The following is a 17,481-nucleotide window of genomic DNA, read 5'->3' on the forward strand; positions in this document are numbered from 1 at the left end:
GTATGAGAAACTGGGATTGGGATGCAGCTCTGTGGGGAGACGAGTCTTTGCTGAGTTCCTTGCTGGAAAGCCCAGTGCATTACCTCCGCTGGAGCTGCTCCTTTTTACCGGTCCTGCCCAAAACACGAGGCAGCTGCTGTTTTGGCTGTAGGAACATCTACTCTTCTTCAGAAACACAGCCTCGTCCTGCCTGCTCTTCTCCTGCTGATGGCCAGGCCTTTAGCCCTGATTTCATTTGTTTGGTTGCCTGGAAAGCTGCAATTCAGTTAGCTCATCTATATCTGCTCCGTTCTTCATCCGCTTAATCACATTTGACCTGGATAAGATCCCTCTCCCGCCCTAGAAAGGCCAGATGACATTGTGTGGCTCTGGCTACGTCCCCAAGGACAGCCTCTGGCTGCAGGCACGCACTGGCCACTGTACCGGTCTCTCTGGTTTGGCAGGGGAGAGGGATGTCTGTCAGTCCTCTGGGGACCTTGCTCTTCCCTACAGTGAGGGCTTTCTCCTATCTCAGCCCCTTTGAGGACCAAATCTGGTGTTGGGCTGGCCAAGAGCAGCTGGGGTGTCTGCAAAGCCCCAGCGCGCATCCCTGGTCCAACGCGCATGGGGATTTTGCTCTGTGGGATGCACACCCATGCGTGCCTGAACTGTTTTGCTCCTGATGACTCCCACTTTGACCCGGGCATCTCTGATGCTGCGTGGGCGCTGCCCCTCGGGGACCCTGGCAGTGTTATGTCCCACCTGGGCCAGCATCTTCTGCACCTTTGCTTTTGCCCAGCCAAGATTTCGGCAGGTCTCGCCTCCCTGCGGGAAGAGCTGCGCCATGTCGTGCCATCCTTGGGCAGCTCCCTCCTTGCACTACCCAAGAACATCTCTTTTTTTTTTTTTTTTTTCCTCCAAAGCTGTTTTCTGTGCCCTTCATTCATCAGATTTTAAAATGGTTTTTATTTGGGGAGGGGCGAGTAGGTGTAATGGCAGGTTCATCTTTTTGACAGCCGGGGAGAGCGAGGCTGCCTGTCAGATGGTGGATTTAAACAGAGGCAGCTGTTGTCATGGTGACGCCAAGTTGCATCCTGTTGCTGTGGTAACCAAAGTTAAAAAACTGATGTTAAGGCAAGAAAATCACATGATGTGGTTCTTTTTTGTTTAAAAAAAAAAAAAAAGAGGAGGAGAGGAGAGAGGTTTGATTTCCAGTTTTTAAGCGTAGGGTGAGGCGGGGGAGAAGGAGATGCTTCTCCACGGAGCTGTTTGCACGTGGCAGGCAGGCGCCCCGCATCCCTACGGGAGCGGCAGCAGTGCAGGCAGCTCTGCCCCGACCGGCTCCTGGCTGGCACTGCCTTCGGTTTAGCCCCTGACGGAGACCAGACCGCCACGTTTTGGACTCAGAAGCAGCAAGATCTACGGTTGCCGAGGGCGAGCGGAGTCTCCCCAGTTGAGGCGCGTCTGTGCAGTGAGATTTAGGCAGGCTGAGCACCTTGCCACGGTGCTCCTCGTGAGCTGCGCAGAGACACAAGCACAACTCCAAGCCCACGCTCGCTCTCCTGAGCCCGTTCTGCTGTGCGTAACAGGCATGCAGGAGCTGGCTCACATTCAAAGCGTGGTGGGAGGATTTGGGGTCTGTCGGCACCTTGTCCCTCTGGACATCGCTTTCTGTCAACCCCAGCAAAGCACAGATGGGCCGGGAGCGCTGGGTGGCAGGGCGCAGGGATGGGGACAGCCTTGAGGGGCCACGGCTTTACAGCTGCTTGAGGGTACTGGATAGTCTTATCTGCTGGGGGAAGATCCCCCATGTCCTCGGGGACAAGCCAGGGAGGTGCTGTAGGGCTGGGGAACCCCAGAGTTGAATTAGGACCACTCGTGGTCTTTGCTCTATTTGGCATTTTGGGTTTCTCTTGGAAAACAGCCTTGGAGAGGAGGTGCTTGCTTTCCTGCTGGGGTATGGAGCTGAGAGGAGGGGGGTCGGGGTGTCCTAGGGATGGGGATGTTGAAGAGCTGGGTCTTTCTTCCTGTCATGCCATGTCTGTGTGGGGCAGGCAGCACTGGTGGCGTTGGGACCAGCAAGATGAAGTCCACAGATGTAGGAACTGAAGCTCCCTCTCTCTGATGCCTGGGGAGCAGGGAAAGCCCCTCAATGCCGCAGGTCCTGGGGGAAGCCTGGGGAGCAGTGGGAAATAGAGACTTAAGCTTCTAGGAGATGTTGGGGCTGGGGTGGGTGAATGCAGGCAGGGCAAGGGGTTAAATTGTTCCTGCCTTTCTCACTGGCCCTCTGAGGTAGGCTTCCCCAAGAGCCCTTCTGGAGATGCCCACATGGCCTTGCTCCTCTGGCTCTTCTGCTCCTTCCCCACCTGCCTGTCCAGGAGTGGGGAGAAGGCAAGGTCACCGAAGTGGAGAGATGGAGGGGGGCTCTCCGCAGCTCCTGGCCCTTGCCCACATCCAGGGAGGGATTTATCTCGCACCTAGCGTCTTGGGGAGGCTGCATCAATGTGCCATCAGCACCGTAAATCCATCTTCAGGGCTTGGAGCTGGGCACGCTCCCTGCGTTAGCAACGTAGATGTTCTGGGTGGGCTGGTTTTGGCTCCTGGTTGGGGAGGGAGGTGAAGAGGGGGGTCACAGCTGGAAGCAAGGATCCACCGGTGGCTGGACATCTCCCTGGTGCTCCCTGCCAGCTCCTGGCAGACCCACCAAGGAGCTCCAGCTCCAGGCATGGGGTTAGCCTGCAGTGCCTGCTTCAGGTGGGCTGGAGCATGGGTCTTGTGGGGAGGGGGGGGTCCACGTGGCCTGAGGGCACCTTCCCCACCTCAAACGCACCGGGAGGGAAGTGTGGAGCTGCAGGTGTGGCGTGCACTGGCATCGGCCGGGTTGCTAAGGAAACAAGTCAACGGTGCAGGGGAGAGAGCGTTGGGTAAAGGAGATAAATCAATAAGAAAACCTATTTTTATCGGCTCCCTAATGATCCTCCAGGAGAAGCCAGACGGAAGGAGGAGGAGAAGGCTGGAGAGAGACGAACTTTCATTACTGGGCTTGGAGGGAGGCGAGTGCTACTCTGCCTTTTGGGTGGCTGGAAGGTTGTGTAATTAAACATTTAATGAGAGAGGAAACAAAGGAGTGATAGGGCTAGAGCATTGTCCGGTGGGCTCCAGCCCTGAGCTGGGAGGATGCTTGCTTGGCAGAAGTGAGGTGTGTGGATAAAATTTCCCCTGGTTCAGCCAGATGTTCCTGCTGTCCCTTGGGGAGGGTTTGCTTACTCTTGGCCTCTCAAAACCTGGCACAGCTGGAGCTACGGCGGCTTGTTTCTGCGGGGCTGATGCCTTGCAGCTCTCACCCAGCTCCAGATGCGATAACCCAGGCTCGGGTCCTTGGAAAACTGGGCCAGCAGGGTTTGGAGAGTCACTTTTGGCAGCGACCTTGTGCTTAGGTTACTGTTTAGGGCAGCGATTGCCCTGTTTCCCTTAGATTTGATACCTGCTGACCCACGTGCCACGTGCTCGCTGGAGGTGGAGCGGGGACGCTGGGGCTGAGACAGATGTACACTGTCCTTGCACTGTCGAGCCAGATGTTGGAACCAGCAAGGAAACATAGGGGGTGAGCTGAGCCATTAGAGAGGATCCTGAGCCCCCCAGCCACTGCCAGGCAGGGATCCCCACGCCACTGGCTCTGGAAAATTTGGGATTTCCCCACCTGGGTGTTTCCCCATGGGACTAGCGGCCTCAGGAGGGAGAAGGCAGTGCTAAATGCCCGGCACGGTGGGGAGGAGCACGGGATGCTCTGTGGGGTTAGCCTTGCTGGGGCAGACAGACGGACTCGCCGCGCCGTTCCCACACTTCTCATCTAGGCAAATGTGCCTAGCGCCTGGGGAGCTGGCTGCACCGCCCCACTAACACGCTGTTTTCTTTTAAGCCTGTGCTAATTGCTTGCAGACTTTCAGGAAAATGAAACAAAGAGACCCCAAATAGGCCGGTGGCTCGGGGCCAAGCGCCACGGTCTGCGCGTCAGCTGAAGTGTGTGGCCAGAGGTGGGAAGCAGGGAAAGTACGTGGCTTTCACAGGAGTCATGCAATGAAATCCTCACTTATATTAAGCCTCGGAGGAAAACTTTTGGGGTCTGGCCTCCCCCCGAGCACAGGGAGCTGCTCACGATTCATGCCCGGCTGGCACCGAGGTCCGAGCCCACAGCAGTAAGCTCTGCAGCGGTCTGTCTTTTGGTTTGCCTTTAACTTAGCAACAATTAATTTCACTGAGTGGCCTTTTAAATGCCTTGGCTGAATCTCTCCTGGCTCTTCTCCCTACCGGGCTAAATACATCCCAGCTCCTGCAGGCTCTCCTTGGCTGCTCCTCCTGGCCAGCTCTCCAGGGACCTGCTCCGATGCCTGGCCCCGCTCCCACCTTGCCCGCGTGCCGCAGCGTGCACGGGGTCGCTGCTGCCGGGGTAGCTGCCGCCGGGGTTACTTCATGGTTTCCAGTTTCCCATGCTCGTGGCCAGCACTGGGGTGTCTTCCCTTGCCCGTGGGCTCAGGGCCACTGGTTTAAAGCATCTCGCTGTAGTCAGAGGCTTCGGTGGCCGAAAGGCAAGGTTGCAAAAGAGAAAATCATCCCTTTTCCCAGGGGTGATGGCATGGGCGTTTGGCACCTCCCGGCCTGAGTGGTGTGAACTTGAAGCTGCCGGGTCTGGAGAAGCCTGGTGCGGTGGGGAAGGGCTCAGCCAGGGTGCTGCTTCCTGTGCTGGCTTGGGATAGCGGGAGCATGGATGACTTCTTTATGGGCTAATCCATCCTAGGTGGTATCACATCCCATTTCCACAGACATGAGCCTTGGGAAGGTGGCAGTCCCCTCCCAGGGTGGCTGCTGACGCCAGTGGTGACAGTAATATAGCTGTGGGTTTTTGGCATGGAGAGAATGGAGAAGCGGTGTGCTGCCTGCTGATGAATCTTACCTCATTTTGTTATTGAGGACAACAGGGCTTTTATTGCAAAGATGTGGTAAAGATGGATGGGAAGTTGGAAAGATGTGGCCGTCCTGTTGCTTGGAAGTGCTTTGTTTTCAGGGCTTGGCGGTGGGCCAGGCAGGAGGAGGGAGCTCCACACCCCCGCCTCACTCCTGGCGGCCCCTGTGAATCAAAAGGCGGGAGGGAGCTGAGTTTGGGGTGCTTTTCTGGATGTCAGCCTGCCCTTTCCTCCCCCTCCCCTCCCCACTGAGGTCCTCAGATGCCAGCATCTGCTGCCACTTGTCCTAGCGCGAGGTTGCTCCTGGAGAAGGGTGTGTAAGCCCTAGACATGGCTGTAGGATTTAGGATGCTCGTAAGGGTCCAACCAGCTCCTATTGATAAGGTGCTGCTACCCCTTGGGATCTCACCGAAGCGTGGCTGAGCTGGGATGTCTCCATAGGGAGTTTCCACCCTGCCTGAACTGAAGCTCAGACCCAGGCGCCATCAGTGTCTTGAGTTGCGAATGCTCAGCCTGGTGCTCTGTGCAGCTCCCAGCGCTCCCTGGGCTCACCCTGCCACCTGCAAGGTGCTTGGCAAGGGACCCTCGGTTCCCAGGGCATGTCCACCTTGCCAACATGGGGAACAGGGTGGGCTGATCCAGGTCGGATTCCCAGAACCTTCTAGGGGTGCCCCGTCCTCCTCAGGCCATGCAGATGGTCCCTCTCACGGGGATGCTTTAGGACCAGGGCTGCTGATAGCCTGTGACACCCCCCCCTCCAAGCCCCATCTGCTGCCTCGTGATGGAAGAGAGAAGGCAAACAGCAGGGCCACGGCATGCAGGGACATGCCAGCCCTGGCCACCAGCATGCCATGCCAGGGAGAGCCTCTCCCACACTGCCAGGGTCCATGCCAAACCCTTTTCCAGGTGAAGCCCAGCCTGGTCAGAGCCTGGCTGTCCACCTTCATACTTGTGTCCGTCTTCTGGGCTCCCACCACAATCAGCATCTCTCAAGAAAGTTCACAGCCCAGTAAAGGCCGTTGGTTAAAGTCCCATGAAATCGGGAAGGAGGCGATGAGGCTCAGCAGGTCTCCGATGAGGAACGTCTTGGGGGCTCTCAGTTCTCTTGTCACCCCTCTCATTTCCAAACAGCACCAAGGTCGGCTTCACCCTCCTGCCCGGGAGCAGCAGGAGGTGAAAGCTGGGCTGTGTATGTGCGTGTTCCTGCGGGAAAAGCGGTGGTGGCAGCTAACGAGCAGGTGAAACGAAGGGTGGGCAGGGTTGGGTCGGGGATGCTGTCCACCTCTTCTCTGCTCCTTAACTCCCCTCCACTCCCTTCGAGTACATGATCCTGGCGACCATCATTGCCAACTGCATCGTGCTGGCCCTCGAGCAGCACCTCCCCGAGGATGACAAGACGCCCATGTCGCGGAGATTAGTAAGTACCCTGTGTCCATCCCTCTCCGCCTGTGTCGGGGGGTCCGGCGGGTGAGCAGGGGTATCAGCCAAGGGGAGCCACCCCATCCTACCTGCCAATTTCTTCTGGTTTCAGGGTGGTAGGGCAGGAGGTTTCCTCTGGGACCAGCTCCTCCAGCCTTCCTGGAGCTGCTGTCACATACTCCTCCTCCATGGAAAGGGTTCAGGAAGGTTTAAGCCCCTTAAAAACTGGGGTAGGGAAGGAGGACAGGGCAACGTGAGTGGGTCATAGCCACCTTCTCTTTATTTCCAAGGTTGATGCTGGCTGAGGAAGGGCTGGGAAAGCTCCCAAATGAGAGGATGGGGCTGGGGAAGGTGGGATGCGATCTGGGTTGGGTCAATGTGAAATGGCTGGTGCTGTGTTTGCCCAGTCTCCCCCTCTCACCGTGTCACCGGTTCCCCTCTGGCAGGAGAAGACAGAGCCGTACTTCATTGGGATTTTCTGCTTCGAGGCTGGGATTAAGATCGTGGCTCTGGGGTTCGTTTTCCACAAGGGCTCGTACCTGCGCAACGGCTGGAACGTCATGGACTTCATCGTGGTCCTCAGCGGGTGAGTCGGGTGGCGCGGGGCCGTTGGTGGGGTTGGGCAGCCGGGCACAGGGGCTCGTCCCAGTGGGGACACGAGCTCCAGGACGTGGGGCAAGGCCCTGGTTTGCTGTTGTCGATGGTGTTTCCTCATCTGAACGAGGGAGGGGAGGATGGTTCCCCGCACTGGAGTCTCCTGCGTTGGCTTTGCTGTGGGCAGCTGATGGTGGGATAAGGTTCCCCATCAGGCAGGGAGGGCTGGCTCTGAGAGTATCATGTCTAGCTTTCCTCAGCTGGTGGCCTGGCATCTGTCACCTATCTGGGTATGGGTTGAGGTGAGGATGAGGTAGGAGCATGGGCTGATAAGTAACTGCACACGGTCTGGGAGAGGTTTTGGTCAAACCCTACATGGGAAGGGAGAATATCTCTTCTCCTCTTGCCTTCCTAAGCACTTTCCAGCCTTGGCCTGGTGCTGGGGTTTTGGGAATGAGGTCTAGTTGGGGCCGTGTTCCCAGGTGATGCTCGCTCAGTGTCCCAGCGTGCAGCAGTGATGCTGGGGGTGGTAGCACACAGAGCTTCACGGGTGCTGGTTGTGTCACCGGTGGTGTCACCTGCTAGGGATGTGGCCCAGATTTGAGTCCTGCTTGTGGTGTGATGGGCTGTGCTGGTGACATAGAAACGAGCGGGGGCATTTGGGCTTGTGTTAGCCAACACTGGCAATCAACTTGAGCAGAAGCCCCCCAGGGTGACCCCCCAGCCCCCTTGCTGTGTGGAGGGCAGGTGGGTGCCTGCAGCCACCCTGGGGCCCCGGGGAAGGGGTGCCTGGATCGTGGCCGTTTATTTTTGTGCGCCGATGGAAACACCACGTTCAGAGGAGCTGGTTTGAGGCATACAAACAGATGGTGCCTGTGGATCTCTGAGCACTTCATGAGCTCTGCTGGGTGCAGAGCAGCTGCAGGGCTGGCTGGGAAACTGAGGCACGGGAGCCAGGCGAGATACCTGGGGTCTCTCCCGAGTTGCTTGCTGCACAGTCCTGTCTCTTGGCTTGCAACGTGGTGGCACCACGTGGGACATGACACCTGTTTGGGTGTTCGGAGGAGGAAGGGGGATGCTGAGCCTGGTGCTGCCAGGGACGTGGCGGTGGGTGCTGCTTGTCCCTGGTGGAGAGGTGCAGGTTGGGACTGTGCTTGAGAGAAGGCTTGAGGAGAACATGACTGGGAATGTTTTGACTCCCTTGGTCCAATGCGGACCTGGATGGCCTCGCTGGCGAGTAGGTCAATGTCTGCCTGTGAAGGCAGGGTGTCTTGGTGTGCCGGTGGTGGGGCGATGCTTCTCGGCGGGCAGCAATCAGGCTGCCTGGGGGCGGTGCAGCCATCGCACAGGATGCTGCTGGCTCTTCTGCATCTGCAAAGTGATTCTTAGGGGAGGGCTCTGTGGCCAGGTGGGCTCGCCGCTGCGCGGGAGAGCGGCCGGGCACAACTCCTGGGCTGGGCAAAGGTGGTCACATCGCTGGTCACATCTCTGGGGACAGGGTGGGACACGTGTCATCCTTGGTAGCAACAAGAGGGGATGTCTCGGCCTCACTGTGCAGCTGCGGTGCTGGGCTGAGTGTGCAGAAAGCAGCCGGGTGGCTGGGAAATGCCCATCGGCCGTCTCCTGGCCCGGGCATCCTTTGGGGCCTGGGCCAAGGGGAAGCACTGGGCTGGGGGGGGGTTCGCCACGGACCTCTCCCTGCTCTCCCCGCAGCTCCGGGCAAGCTGACTGTAATCGAGCCGGTGCTGAGTCAGCGCTCGGCAATTACTCACTCGCGAAAGCCTCGCCAGCTCCTTTCAGTGCCGCGCCGTGCCGGGCCCCGTGCCAGGGAATCAATTGTCCATGAAGGACTGTTAGCACCGCGTTGGCCGCCCTGCCGGGAGGTGCCCGGGTCCCCCTGATGCTGCCAGTTATGGGGCGCAGCCCTCTGCGGTCTGCTTCACCACTGTCGCCCCCCTCGCGTCCTGATGTTTGCTCCAGCAGGATGAAACCCTCTCCAAGAAATGCCTGGTTACCTGCTGGCTTTGCCCCAGCAGTGCCAGCGCCTGCTGGCATGGGCTCACCGGGCTTTCGGGGCGAATTCTGTTGTATGATGGGTGGAGGAGGCAACCCACAGATTTTCATCCTGGACCAGTTTTGGGGAGGATTGAGTCACTGGGGGACCAACTGGACCAGGTCATGGGCTCCTCTGTGTTGTTCAGCTCTTGCTTTTGCCATGCGGTGCTGACAAAGCTGCTGTTCTTCGGTGCCACGGTTGCGCCTCCCTTGCAAGAAACTCTTGCCTGTTTGATTTGCTGAATTATTGGCAAATTTCTTCAGCAAATAATCCTCGGCTGGCAAATGACTTGCAAACAGCTTGTGGGAGAGGGTTTGCACTTGGCGGTTCATGCTGTGTCGGTTGCGTAAGGCGGGTGGTGAAGTCTGCACGGGGGACGTGTGCGGGCGACCGGCGGGTTCAGGATCGTCTTTGCAGACTAAAACTCTGCGCTTGATTAATATGTGAGCATCTGGAGGGAGACTATCAAGCTTGGGAGAATTAATGGTCCTTGGGATCTTGTTGCAACTTAGCAAGAGGCAGTGGCTGTGGTGGAGGGGATGTTGTGAGCGTCGGAGGTGTAGGGTAGCGCTTGCCTGGGGATGTGCTGACTGGTTTGGGATGCTGATGCATCCCGTGTTGATGGACCAGAGAGGATGTCCACGTGAGCAGGACCCACCCCAGGATCCGTCCCCGATGGACCCAGAGGGACCCAGCATCACGCTCGCTGACCCTCATCCCTCCAAGGGTGACACAGGGTATTGCTCTTCCTTTCTGGACTTATTTTTTGCCACATATCTGATGGGAGAGGTACTTAATGCAGGTGGCATCATGGCCCCAGACACCGCGTTGGAGTTTCCATGAGCAGTGGGATATCCTGGGCATGCTCTCCCTGGTGTAAATTAGCCTAACGAGGGGCTGCTGCCGCAAGCGGCCTCCTGAGACCCTGTGCAGGAATGGATGGCACTGACTTAGGTTCAACTGGTGTTTGCTTCTTGTGTCAATAAACCCAGATTTTTTTCATCTCGGTGGAAATCAACGCCCACCTAAAGCTCCCTGATGCTAAAGCTTCCACTGGGGAACTAATAGTCACATTTGTAAACCCGCTCTGTTTATAACCTGTGGTTTCCAAATCATCATCGCTGCCTGAAAAAAACAGCCTGTTCTCCCCCAGCTAAAAATATTTTTATCCAAAAACGTGCATGAAATACCTTCACTTGTTCTGAGGCAGAGCCAGGGAGGGGAACGTCTGTGTTTCCCCTGGGGCTTGGGGATGCTCGCCTTGCCCATGCACGAACCAGAGTTGGCCAGGCACTGAAGCTGGACTTGCGACCTGCTCGACGCAGCGTGTCCTGGACCAAAAAAGGGGAAAACTGCACAGAAATGGTCGGAAAGGGTAGTGGGAGCTTGGTGACCTCTTAATTGGTGGTCCCGAGAAGGAGAGGTTGAAGGATCTTTGGCCATCAGCAACTGGAGCATCAGCTCCATGCTCCCTAGGTGCCGTTAGTGTAACGAATAGAGACCGAGCATCCTAATCCAGCCCGCCTTGTCCTACACCATATTTGAAGGAGTTAATGGCAAAAAAAGGGTTAAACTCCCTCTGCAAATATCCAAGTGGGTGTGTGTGTTTCACACACTGCAATGCCTGAGCATCATAGCACCCTTGGCTTTTTTAATAGCAGCTGCAGTGGTAATACAATAACACGTTGCGTGAGAGGTGAAGGGGTGGGGGAACGCTTCTAACAATGGGAAAAAATCAAAATGGAAATCAAAAGGCTCTTGTGAAGTTGTGCTGCTCAGGAGCCAGGGAAGCAGCCGCTCTAAAACCAGGATAAATACACCGGAGTCACTAAAAGGAAGAACTGGTGTCAGGGTTTTTCAGAGGGTTTAATAACAGCCGCTACACCTGGATGCCTTTTGTGAAGCCCTTGGGCACTGTGGTTTTCGTTAAGGGATTTTGTGGGGTGGAGTGTGGCCAAGGGAAGGCAGGAATGAATGATCGCCGGTGGTGCCTGCCCTGCCCTTAGCAAACCCGGAGCTGACCGGGCGGGCACCAGCCTGTGCCAGCGGAGGAAAGCCCAGCTCTCCAAGCCCTGATGGCTGGCCAGAAAACCAAAGTCCTCTCCCTGCAAAGGCAAGCGGCAGTCGTGAGCCCGGCCTCTCCCTCTGATCTCCTGGTGAAATCCTGCACAGACCCGTGCACTGATTTCCAGCCGTGGCTGGGGTGAAGCAGGAGAGAGCGGTTCCTAGGAGGCCGCTTTCCTCTTTGCCGTGGGGTTGCAACGTGAACACGGGGATGAGGAGGGCAGGTGGTTGTTCATTGTGGTGCTGCCTGGATTTTGAGATGACTTTCCTGGAAAGTGCCCGGCGCCCTTTTTGCAATTCCCCTGAGCTCCCCCATGGTAGAGATGAGGATGCTTTGCCCTCTGGTATTTAGTGTACCTCATGCAATCCAAGTTCTGCGTGTCTTAGGTGGGCTTTTTGGTCTCAGAGGTCCAGAGGTTCGTGGGGGGTGTGTGTGTGTGTCCTTGAACAGGTGCTGGCAGAAGCTCTGTGCGGGGATATTCATACGCTGCATCCCCTCGTGGTTTGGGGTGCCGGCCCCCAGCGGCATGCCTGGCACCCCATGCATGTGCGAGAGCACGCACGTGTACGTGTGCACACCCGGGCTGGGAACAGGCTCTTCCCCCGGCGCCGACACCTGCGTTTTCCTAACCGAGGGAGTACAGTGCACCTCCAGGCAAGGAAGCTTGGGGGAGTGGATATGAGGCTTGGAGAACAAGTGTTGAATCGGAGCACGAGTGCAGCATCCCAACACGATTATTCTGCTGGAGCCCGTACCGTTGCAAGGAGTGTTGACCTATAGGATAAACCAGTAAAGAGACAACCCCGAGGCCAAAAGCAGAGCAATGCTTTGATCGCACCAGACGAGACTTTTTTTTCCTCTTTTCTTCTTTTCCTTTCATGAAAGGTGCCGATCTCCAACCTGATGTCTGCCCCATCTCCCACCCCCTTCCCAGCTCTTTCCTTCCAGGACAATTAGTAAAGTGTTTGGTCTTTCGTTTGGATGAATAATTAATTCCCCAGCTTTGTGAATGATTCATGTGCCATATGCCATGGCGATGGGACGTGCCTGACGTCGGCACCTCGTACAAAGGGCAGCGCCGTTTCACCGGCCTGGCGAGGGGATGAGGCAAAAGGCTTTGTGGTGGTGGTGGGGGATATGGGGGTACCCTGGGTAGGCAGACCCACGGCTCTGGCTTTGGGGGGTGAGACGGGCATCCTGCCTTCCCTCGGCGCAGGACCTGGCCCACGTGCTGCTCACACGCTTCGCCCCATCCTTCCCGGCTCCTCTTCCCCGGTGCTTGGTTTCCCGCAGCCGCTGCGGTGTGAGTCAGTCCCTCCCACATGGCTGCCGGTCCCTGGGGGCATCGCCTCCCCTCCCAGGCACCCCTCTGCCCCGTGCGCTCCCCGGGGGCTCCTTCCACAGCCCCGACATCCTTGCAGAGCTCCTGGGCTGAGGTGAAGCCCTCGTCCTCCCATGGGGGTAAAGCCTTGGGCCAAGCTGCAAAGTCCCCACGTGCCATTTCTTTGCGCTGCCGTGGACCTTGCTCCGGGAGAGGAGTTGTGGGGTAAAAGCCTGGCTTGAGGGAAGGGGAAAGGGGTTCTTTTCCACCACATCCTCATGTGGGGAGGTGGTATCACCCAGGCTTGGGTGGATATCCCTGGGGTCTCGGACCTCTCCTTTGGCATGGGTTCCGACAGGTCCTGCTGTGGTACACGGTTGCCCGTGCTGTATTTCTCTTGCGGGGCTGGCTCTCCAGCCTCCCGGCAATGACTTTAGGTTTCCACCAGGTCCTGTATGTGCAAATGCAGTTTCACCAGCACGTCCTTGCCCTGCCAAATCCCGCATCTGCCGAGAAGCGTTGCAGGGGCCGGAGGTGTGGGGTTTGGCCATCTCGCAGGGTGCAGAGGGGATGCTCCCTCATGCATCAAATCCTGGGGGCTTCTCCAGGAAGAGGTGGCCTTGGGGGATCATTTAATCCCCCAGATTGAAGGCTGGTGAAGGCAGATGTTGTCGTTCACCCTCATCACACTTTGCAGGGAGTTGTTGGTGCTCAGTTCAGGGCTCTTGAAGCTGCCAGGAAAGATGGGATCAGCAGCTTTGCAGCAGTGCAATCCACTTGTGTCACGGCCCCGAAACCTAGAAAGAGAAAGCGACGATGATGGAGGCTTTGAGGTTGCTCTGAACTGTGCCGAGGGTAGGACTTGGACCTGGTGTCCCTGTCCCTTGGCATCCCCAAAGCAGGACCACTGCACTCTGCTGGGGCATCCTCAGAGTGGGTGACCTGATGCTGCTGGCCCTGCCTCAAGTGGGGTTTGGACCCAAGAGCCTAGAGTACATCCTGCTACTCGTGATGCCGTCTGCAGAGAGGAGAGGGATTGATTCACCAGCAGAAAAGGGGCAAGAATGGGGTAAATTCATCAGGTAACTTACTTTCCGTGAGCTGTTTGACCAGTGTATTAATTATGAAGCAGTCTCCCTCGTAGAGTCAGGTGGCAGTGCAAGCCTTCGGGGGCCTTTCCACTTAATTATAAATATTAATTTGCACGTCAGCCAGCCAGCCAGCACCCTCCCTGCTCCAGATTTTGAGCTGAGATTAGTCTGTCTCAGCCAATCCCTCCCGCCACCCAGCACACCCCAGAGCTGCCCTTTGCTGGGACGGCTTGTCTGCATGTGCCTCTGCAGCGGTCCCTGATGGAAACGGTCAAGGGATGCTCAGTTTGGGGTGGGAGGGATGAATCGAGGGATGATCCAATCATTTGGGGGTTCAGTCTTTGCGTGGGGTCCCCGGTGCAAAGCCCGGAGCTGTGGGTGCTGTCGCCAAGGGCTGAGGCTTTGGGGGTGCTGGTGCCGATCCCGATGGGATGATGGGGATGGGAGCGGGTGCGATGCGCAGCCCCTGGCATGGGCAGCGGAGGCACGGTGGGTGCTGTAGTGTGTGATAGCGCCCAAATTTGGTGCTGGCTCTGTGCTAGTAAAAGGGCTTTTGTGTGGGCAGGGTCAGCGAGCATCGCTCATGGTTTATTCTCCTAAGTCCCAAAGAGCAGAGAGTCATTTCAAATGTGATTATTCTTTTTGGGTTTTTTTTTTTTTGTTTTTTTTTTTTTTTTTACCCCCTGGGAAAAGAAATCCATAGGTGCGGGTCTTCAGCTGGAGGCGAGGGCGTGCGCTTTGCTCAGCTGCTGCGAGCTGGAGCGGTGCCCGAGGGCTGAGCATCGCTCTGCCGACAGCCAGCCCCAAAGCCTGCTCTGCCGACAGCCAGCCCCAAAGCCTGCAGGTGTGGCGGGCCCAGCGGGAGCTCGCCCTTCGCTCCGGAGCCTGTAAATAAACGAAATAAAATAATCATCCTGGCTGCAAACACAAAGCATCGGATTACCTCCCCCCCCCCCCCCCCCCCAGCATGTTTTTGTCTGCTGGTGATTGCTCACTATTCAATTATACTTTGGGGGATTAGCATATATTTCCCATCTTGCCTCCTCTCTCATTTGCATTCTTCTAATAGCTCCTCTCTGCTCTTTTCTCCACCTGAAGTCTCTGTTCCCGCTTTCCTCTGAAGAAGTAAAACTAACCCCTTTGCCTGGGTGACCTATAAAAACGCCTTCACTTTTTTTTCTTCTTTTTTTTTTCTCCAGTACATATGATGAAAAGCATGAGATCATTGGGATTTTTATAGCCCAATCTGGCAGCTTTTTCAAATAACTTGGATGGTGAGATGTAATTTTAGTTTGGGTCCTTGCCTAAAAATAAAGAATAATTATTAGCATGTCAGACGTGGATATTGTAAGTGTTCGAAAAGGGTTTAAATTGTTCTACAGATACCGGAGCTGCTGCCCTGTGTCAGCACAAAGGTCTGTCACAGCCCGAGCCCCATCTCTGTGCCGTGCAACCTGAAGACCTATATGAAACCTTAACGTGTGTCCATAAATAAATCAGAAATGGGTTGTGCTGGGTGATATGGGTGGCTCTCTGCAAAAAAAAAAAAAAAAAAAGGCATGCTTAGAGGGTTAATAAGCAATTAACAGGTGAGATGCTGAAGTCTGAAGCAGGAAGGTGTGTTTTGAGTGTTGTGTTTATTATTGGCAGTAACGTGGTGGTGGTGTCTGTGCATACTAGTGAAGCCTGGCTATTGGGGAGAGATGATGTCTGTTATTTAGAGCCACTGAAGGGCTTGGGAAAGGCAGACAGAAGCCATCCTTGCATGCCTAGAAGCTTGCTTGGCTTTTTCCAGCCACCTCAACTGGTGTAAAAATGGCCCAGGGCAGCTCAGACCCTGCTCAGAAGCTCTGGGGTGCCTCTCTGCTCTGGGATGGATGGATTTGCCGGGAGCACCTCCAGCAGTGCTGCTCCCAGTGCATCCGCCCTCGCCGGGAGCTGTGGCTCTGCCTGCAAAAGGATGTGCAGGCACCTATTTCATAGCAGTGGGTCATCTTCCTGTCATCGGTCGGGAGACATGTCTGCAGTGCAACCACCTTGCTCTGGTGATCTGTCCAAACCTCCTTCCAAAAGAGCTCGTGATGTCCCTTGTCCCCCAGCGAGGACAAGGAGCATGTCACCTTGCCACAGAGGAGTCCCATTCTTAGCAGCTAATTTAGAGCGCTGGGAAGTAGTGCCCTGAAATCGCCTGAACCTTGCCTGAAGGCTCGGCGCGGCGGCTCCTGAGCCCTTCAAAGAAATCTGGGTTAGCGGAGGACTTTGCAGCCAGGGTGCTTGGCTCCCCTCCGCCGCAATGGGCAGCTGGTGATGGTCCTGCCTCGGGGAGGAGATGTGCGGTGGGGCTGGGAGCGGTGACGGCTCCACGTCCATCACTCCACCCCGCTGTGTAGGACCACGGCTCGTGCTGCTCCGTTGGTGGTAGGAGAGAGCTGTCGATCCCCTTCTGCTGCCAGGAACCTTCCAGCTGGGCTTCTCATGGTGCTGGGCTTGCATTGGCAAGCCCTCGGGAGAAGTGCTGGAGCCTGCGTCCAGCCCAGGAGCATCCCTGGTCTCCTGGAGATGCTCAGTCCTGGCTGGAGTCAGCACAGGGGCTGCAAACGCCTTCCCCTGTCCCTTTGGGAGGCTGGTTAGACACCAGGCATCAGCACGTGAGGAGCTGAAGGAGGGTCTCGGGGTCTCCAAAGCGGCGTTGGGCGCAGTGTGTCCTCTATGCCAGTGTTTTGGAGAGTGCTGGGTTACCCTGCTCTCGTCGGCAGGTTGCATGAAAGAAATGAAAGCACCTGTGCTCTTCTCTCTCCCACGTGCTGCTGAGTGGCCGTGCTTTATCATATTTACTGATTTTGATCTTACAACTGATTTAACAATGCAGTTCTCCCCAGCCTCTGGGTGCTCCTGACTTAATTAAGTCCCTTTTCTGCTTTCCCGTCAGCCCTGTGGGTAGCGGGGGCTGGTCACGGGCTGGGACACAGGGGAAAGGGAAAGTGCCATCAAGAGTAAAAGGTCCCCATATATATCAGGGATAAGCAGCCTGATACACGGGGAGTTGTGGGTGATGCTGGGGCGATGCATCCCAACTGCTGCTGGGGCCAGGCTTTGCAGCCAACCCCTTGCGCTGGGGCAGGGAGGAAGAGGAGGCTAGGAAAAGGAGTTGAAACAACCTGGTTTGCTGATGTGAGAGTGTTTCTGCTGCCGGGGTATCCTAGGAAACCCAGCCGTCTTTCTGGAGGGGCAGGTTGGTACCTGCCGTACCTCGGGGAGAGGGGGAGAGAAAGAGTGCTAATTGCTCAGCGCGCCAGAGAGCTGCTCTGGCCTGTAATTAGATGAATTAGTGGAACAATGACCCAATTTCCCTCGGTTTTTGGATTGCTGCAAACAACCCTGAGGTTGCTGCCTCCCTCTGTCCCGCTCTCCTCCCCATCCCCTCCTCTCCCGTCCCCTGCTCCTCCACCACAGCCCTCCCTCCTCCTCCTCCTCACCCAGCACCCTGGGGACCAAGCCCAGATGGGAGAGGAGGCCACGAGCTCCGGCACCACCGTCTGTGCTCCCGTGGCTCTGCCGGCATCCCTGAGCCGCACCATCCCCGTCCCCCCAGCAGGTACAGGGGCCCCGAGTATTTCCACTGCTGGACTCAGTGTGCGCCAGCTCCCTTCTGCCCCAATTTGTTTTCCAGAGATGAGCTTGAAAAATCTTTGTGTGTTAAAAGAAAACCTCTGGAGTCCTTCCTGTGCCTGCCGGTTGCCTTCCAAGGTCATCAAACTTTCATTACTATAGATTTTTGAATGCATGTGAGGTTCTCGGCTCCTTTTCGGCAATCCCAGAGGTGGGACTTCAAGGAAGCTCCATGTGTGGAAAAAGCCAGAGCAGCTGATGGCTGGAGGTGCTGCCAGGGGAGCGACCCCCATCTCTGGTCCACGTGCCACCTGCCTGGAAGGGAGGTTAAACCCACGCACCCCGTGATGAGCACTGCGTCGGCAGCGTTGAGACCCCAGAGTGTG

At 56.6% G+C, this 17,481-nt stretch overlaps 1 protein-coding gene across 1 annotated transcript in view; it reads left to right on the forward strand.

Moving 5' to 3' along the window:
• Nucleotides 1-17,481, forward strand: part of CACNA1E (calcium voltage-gated channel subunit alpha1 E) — a 160,419-nt gene that overhangs the window by 65,219 nt on the left and 77,719 nt on the right. The window contains exons 4-5 of the mRNA XM_050900963.1: nt 6,252-6,357; nt 6,806-6,945. Of these exons, the coding sequence (XP_050756920.1) occupies nt 6,252-6,357; nt 6,806-6,945 (246 nt within the window). The remainder of the gene's footprint in view (nt 1-6,251; nt 6,358-6,805; nt 6,946-17,481) is intronic.

The sequence above is a fragment of the Gymnogyps californianus genome, chromosome 8, assembly GCF_018139145.2.
Source record: "Gymnogyps californianus isolate 813 chromosome 8, ASM1813914v2, whole genome shotgun sequence".
Classification (NCBI taxonomy): domain Eukaryota; kingdom Metazoa; phylum Chordata; class Aves; order Accipitriformes; family Cathartidae; genus Gymnogyps; species Gymnogyps californianus.